This window comes from Narcine bancroftii, chromosome 2, assembly GCF_036971445.1.
Source record: "Narcine bancroftii isolate sNarBan1 chromosome 2, sNarBan1.hap1, whole genome shotgun sequence".
In the NCBI taxonomy this organism is placed as follows: domain Eukaryota; kingdom Metazoa; phylum Chordata; class Chondrichthyes; order Torpediniformes; family Narcinidae; genus Narcine; species Narcine bancroftii.
Genome location: NC_091470.1, coordinates 325,838,077 through 325,844,076, shown reverse-complemented (window position 1 = coordinate 325,844,076; position 6,000 = coordinate 325,838,077). Strand labels below are relative to the sequence as shown.

General features: G+C 44.1%; 1 protein-coding gene across 6 annotated transcripts in view; it reads left to right on the top strand.

Moving 5' to 3' along the window:
* The first annotated feature begins 2,565 nt into the window (after window positions 1-2,565).
* Window positions 2,566-6,000, top strand: part of ripk2 (receptor-interacting serine-threonine kinase 2) — a 134,537-nt gene continuing 131,102 nt past the window's right edge. Inside the window, exon 1 of one of the 6 annotated variants that reach the window (XM_069921976.1) lies at window positions 2,566-3,073. In XM_069921976.1, the coding sequence (XP_069778077.1) occupies window positions 2,883-3,073 (191 nt within the window). In that variant the 5' untranslated portion in view covers window positions 2,566-2,882. The remainder of the gene's footprint in view (window positions 3,074-6,000) is intronic. The other 5 variants (XM_069921977.1, XM_069921978.1, XM_069921974.1 and 2 more) reach the window with 5 other exon arrangements.

The following is a 6,000-nucleotide window of genomic DNA, read 5'->3' as shown; positions in this document are numbered from 1 at the left end:
GAACCGCCTGACTACTCGTTCGCTGCTGAAGGCAGCGTCTCTCACAGACTGCTACTCGTTCGCTGCTGAAGGCAGCGTCTCTCACAGACTTCGTCAGGACAACGCTTACAAAAGTCGGGTGGTTCAAAGACACTGCTTCAATGTTTCAACGTGTGGGCTGGACTAGACTCTTTACTGAGAACTGGAGCCTGATACTCGCAACCCTAATAAGCAGCTGGACTCGCTACTCTGACCTTCATGGTGCTCCCCTACCTAAAGACTTTACACAGACATTAAAATTCAGTTATTGACCAGCTGGGTAAAACTACACCTTACACTTGAAAGATCAGTATTACTGATCTAAAAGAAAAGTGAGGAGGGGGGGGGGGGGGATCAGTCACACTGACACTAGTAACCAAAGATCAGTAACACTGATCATGGTGAAAGATCAGTATTACTGATCTAAAAGAAAAGTGAGGATTGTGAGAGATGGGAAAATTGACCTAAAATTATGAACATGGAAGAAACTGAAGTTCATCAGTAAAATGGCTGAAACCAGTTCAAACAGGATAAGTTTGGGGCTTAGGATGCAGGAAAGCAGAGTCAGCACGATTAACATAAGAATCTTCTAGTCTTTGTGACAAGACCATAGCACTAAGATAAGGAATGGTAAGGTACAATAGAATGTAGGAAGTTGAGGTAGTCTGGATCAGATAAGGGTCTCCTAGCCCTGGACAGAAGTACCAAGTCATACATTTCTAATTAGCTAACCATACACAGATTTATACATATGAAATTAGCCAACCCTAGATAGAATGAGTCAACTCTGCATATCAAGAGACTGTAGCCCTGAGAATCAGGAAGGTGTGAATAAGGACAATGACATGAAGGGACACCGACAGGATACCCCCCCTGGTCCTCCAAGTGTACTGAAACTGCACATAGGCAGGAAGGATTACCTATGCCAAACCCATCCAGGGGGCAGAAGAATGTAAGGGGGAGGGCATTCTGATACTGAAATTGACTGTATAAAAGTTGGGTGAGCCCCAGTATGTGTGTGTATTCCCAGGGTAAGGGGAAGCACCCAACTTTGCATTGTTGTAGTAATAAATGTTCTTTGTTCTCAATTTTTGTCTCGAGCAATTTCTTTAAAGGTACTTTAATTCCTAACAGAGGCAATGAGCTGTTATAGAGTGCTTCGATCACATGTCACCTGCAGCCTCTCCTCCAGCTGCTGAGCCTCTAGCTGGTCTGCTGCCATGGTCACAGTCCTGTTGGGTCATCTTCTCTGCTTTTCTTTCTTGGGGTTGGGGGAGAGTTTTTCTTCCTGTTTCTGGTGCCCTGCATTAGTCCACTACTTACCAGAGCATGCAACCCTTATGGCCGCTGCCAAGCATAGGTGCTGTCACCTTAGGCAGAGACCCTGTGGTTGCAGGATTTTAATAAAACATCATCAGCTCCTTTAACAGCCCTTTTAAATCCTGTATGGAAACATTGGCATTAGGACTGGGGAGTTGAACCCCTCAGAGCTGTGCCTCTGACCTCTGGTCTCCCAGGTCCACACCAGTGGCAACGCTGTCATTACAGCAGCACCAGGAGCACTGCATAAAGTTACTCTGCAGCTGTCAACACTCCTGGGAAACAAATTCCAGTCTATCCAGCATCTCCTTATCATTCAAGCTCTTCAATTCCAGTAACATCCCTGTGAATCTTCTCTCCACCTTTTCCAACCGAATGACATCCTTCCTGTCTGCCTTATGGTAGAGAAAAATTAAAGAATTTCACGTTTGTTACATTCTAAATGTAGTATTACATGACAATAATGGAACATTTACTAAAATCCATGTAGACCACATCTACTGCCTTTATCCTCATCAATTTCTTTTGTTATCTTCTCAAAATACTCAATTAGACTCGTGAGGTACAACCTTCCCTTTACAAAGCCATGCTGTCTATCCTTGAGTAGACTGTACTTCTCCAAATCCTCATAGATCCTATCCTTAAGAATCCTCTCCAATAGTTTACACACCACTGATGTAAGACTCATTGTGCTATAATTCCCAGGATTCTCCCTATTAACTTTTTTTAAACAGGGGACTACATTTGCCATTCTCCAGTGTTGAGGTTAAGGAAGAGGAAGTGTTGGATATTGATAAGTCCCCAGAGCTGTCCCCATGTTGCTGTGGGAAGTGAGGAAAGAGATAGCTGGGGTAGTAGCTGTGATCTGAGTCCTCCGGCCAGAGGGGAGGTGCCTGTGAATTTGAGTCTAAGGCGTGGGAAGCTCATTTCTGATGCGGCTGTTCCTCCGAATGAGTTAAATGGACTTGTCGAGTGATGACATTCCGATGGCGGATCACCTATTCTGCAATCCGTAGATTCTACTTCCATTCTCCGTGTGGGCGCGAAGCGGCATTTACGGCTGACTGGGCGGGGCGGGGCATCCATTTCCAAGGGCTGCAATTGCATCGCCTTTATTACTTTACGTGCATTATGTGCGATCCGGATTCAGGCGGAAGCGCTTCGTAGCTTGGATTGAGGGAGGGGCCACCAAACGATATGTTCCCCCCCCCAAAAAAAGGATCAATTGGAAAGTCCTCTCACCAAAGTTGCTTTTGGTTCCCGTAAAAGGTGTGGCCTCTGGCTGACTGCGCAGGAGCTGACGGTGAAAAGGCGGAAGGACTATGAATTGGGGGCGGGCGGGGGAATTCCTGTTCACGAAGGGCCGAAAGAGCGGCAGCTGCTCCTTCTTCCCGTTCCAGCCTCGTGATCAGCCTTCCGCCTCGGAGCGTGACTCTCAACGGTTCATTCGCAGCTCGCGCCTGCCGTGACGTGTCCTGGTGGGTTGGGCGGGGTGAGCCTGACCTCGAAGGATGAGCGCGCGTCGGCAGTGACGGACGGGAGTCATGGAGTGCTCAGGAGGGAGCAGCTTCTCTCCCATCTCGTCCACCCTCGACGTGGTTCCCTACCAGAAGTTGGTGGACCTTCACTACATCAGCAGGGGAGGCTATGGCGTAGTGTTCCGAGCACGGCACAGCGACTGGAGGATCAATGTGGCTGTCAAGTGTTTGCAGCTTGACACTCCAATGGAGGAAGGGTAAGATCAAATAGGGCTTGTCCCACCAGGAGAAGGTTGTTGACAGTCCTAGTTCTTCAATGCACTGATAATTTGCTTAGGCAACAGGATAGGTGTCAAATAATCTTTATTGTCATACACATTGTATATGTGCATATGCACCGAATTTGCTTGCTACTGCTGAACAGATACCTTTGTTATAATAACTACAAAGAGTACATCTTAAATTAAAGAGAAATAAATACAAAAGATAGAGTTAATAAATATTCACAATAGTGCAAGAAACAAAAAGTGGGGTTACAAAGATGCAAACAGTGTTGGCGGAGCAGTCCATGATAAATGCAACAAGGTGAAGATAGCTGCTAGAAAAAGAAACTGTCCTTGAACATAGAGGTACTGGATTTCATGCTTCTGGACCTTCTACTCGAAGGCAACTATTCTTGAACACGGAGGTGCTGGACTTCAGGTTTCTGTACCTTGTCTCTGAAGGTAGCGGTGAGAAGAAGTTATGACCAGGGTAATGGTGGGGGTGGGGGGGGGGGGTCCTTTTATGAAGTTGCCGACTTTCTTGAGCCAATGCCTCAAATAGGTAGGTGTCTGCAATGGAGGGGTGGTCAGAATCATGTTTGCTACCTTCTGTGTTTTCGAGTGCTTGGATTACCAAACCTGGCGGTGATGCAACCAGTCAGACACCTACCTATTTGAGGCATTGGCTCAAGAAAGTCGGCAACTTCATAAAAGGATCCCCCCCCCCCCCCCCTCCCTTGCAACCGCTGCAATCGTGTCTGCCTGTCCCGCATCGGACTTGTCAGCCACAAATGAGCCTGCAGCTGACGTGGACTTTACCCCTCCATAAATCTTCGTCTGCGAAGCCAAGCCAAAGAAGAATAATTTACAGTTACCGATAAGTAGAAATTCTCCCTAGCCCACAGGAAAAAGAATCTCAGGGCTGTTAGTGATGTCATGTATGTACTCTGACAATAAATCTGAACTTGGAATTCTGCATGCAATTCCGGTTGCCCCACGACATGAAGGATATGGAGACATTGGAAATGGTACAGAAGAGGTTTACCGAATTGTTGTCTGGTTTAGAAAGTAAATCATTGAGAGATATTGGACAAACTTGGGTCGTTTTCTCTGGAGTGTAGGAGGCTATGGGGTGACATTGAGGAGTTTAAAATTATGAGGCATTGATGGGGTGGACAGTCAGCATCTTTGCCCCAGAGCAAAAGCATCACACACTAGACGACATGCATTTAAGGATAGAGGAGGAAGTTTAAGGGAAATGTGTGAGCAAATATTTTACAAAAGATGTGATAGGTGCCTGAAACAGGCTAGCAGGATTAGCGGTGGAAGTTCTGTATAAACAGTACAATAGTATTGATTAGGGAGCTTCCAGAAAGACACATGAACATGAAGGGTATTGGAAGGTGTCTATCAGGTGCAAGAAGCAGATTTTTCGTTTGATTTGGACATTGTGTTTAGCACAGATATTGCCTGTTCCTGTGCTGTTCAATGTTCCAATCCTTGTGAAGATTCCTAGTACAGTGATATCTTCTGAAACTTTATTTAGTTGTTTGCAATCACAATTATCTTTTTCCTTCAATGAATCAAGTTTTATTCAATGAAGCACATATTCTCACAGTTATGGGGGAAAGAATGATAGATCCAAAAAGTTGGTCTAAGGTTTAAAAATGTAAAAAAATCTACAGATGTTGAAAATCTTGAAACAAAAACAAAGTGCTGAAATTATAACTGCCCATGCAACATTTGTAGACCATTGAGCTGAAATACTCTCTTCGTTCTCTTTGCATGCCTGCCCTGCTGAATACTTTCATTCCAGCACTAATGTCATGATGCAATATTTGAGCTCCAAGTTGTCATTCCACTGCAAGAAAGAGATAATGGTCTCATTTTAAATATCAGAAAGCTATTTAACTTATTCTAACTGGTAGAATGGTTCTGATATTTCTATAGTGTTTTGACTTGCCTGAAATGGGGACCAGTTGGTATTTTCTTCATGGATTATTTCTGAGATTAGGTGCTTCATTAGGCATAATGTGCAGCAAAGAAGACAAAAAGGACAGGCAGGTGAAAAGAGAAGATAATTTGCTATACAATAGAAATACAGCAAAATCTGTAGCAGATACTGGTCTAAGGGTACTGAACTTAAATGTCCAGAACATTGGGAATAAAGTAGGTGATCTTGTTGTACAGCTACAGATTGAAAGATATGACATTAAGGCCATCACCAAGACATGGCTTAATGTCCAAGATTGGGAGCTGAATGTCCAAGAGTACACACTGTATAGGAAAGATGGGCAGGTAGGTAGAGTGGGTGGCGTGGCTCTGATGGTATTAAATCACTAGAAAGAAGGGACATAGAGTCAGAAGTGGTAGAATTCTTATGGGTTGAGTTAAGAAATGGCAATGGTAAAAGACCCTATTAGCAGTTATGTACAGGCCCCAAAACAGCTGCTGGGAAGTGCTGCTGGACAGCTGGAAATAGAAAAAGTGTTTCAGAAGGAAAATGTCAAAATAATTATGGGGGATTTTTAACACGAAAGAGGATTAGGAAAGTCAGGAAGGTATTGGATCTTGGAGAGAGAGTTTGTAGAATGCCTATGTGATGACTTTTTGGAGCAGTTTATCCATTAACCCACCAGCGGATCAGTGGTTTTGGATTGGGTGATGTGTGATGAACCTGAGGTGATTAGGGAATTAAGGTAATGGAACCTTAAGAAAGTAGTGATTGTAATATGATTGACTTCATTTTCAAATTTGAAAAGGAAAAGCTGATATTAGGTGTGTCAATATTTCAGTGGAACAGAGGAAATTACAATGGTATGAGAGAGGTACTGGCCCAAGTTGACTGGAAAAGTAAACAAGATGGAGGGATGGCAGAGCAGAATTGTAGGATATTTCCACAAGAAATAAAGAAAGTTCAG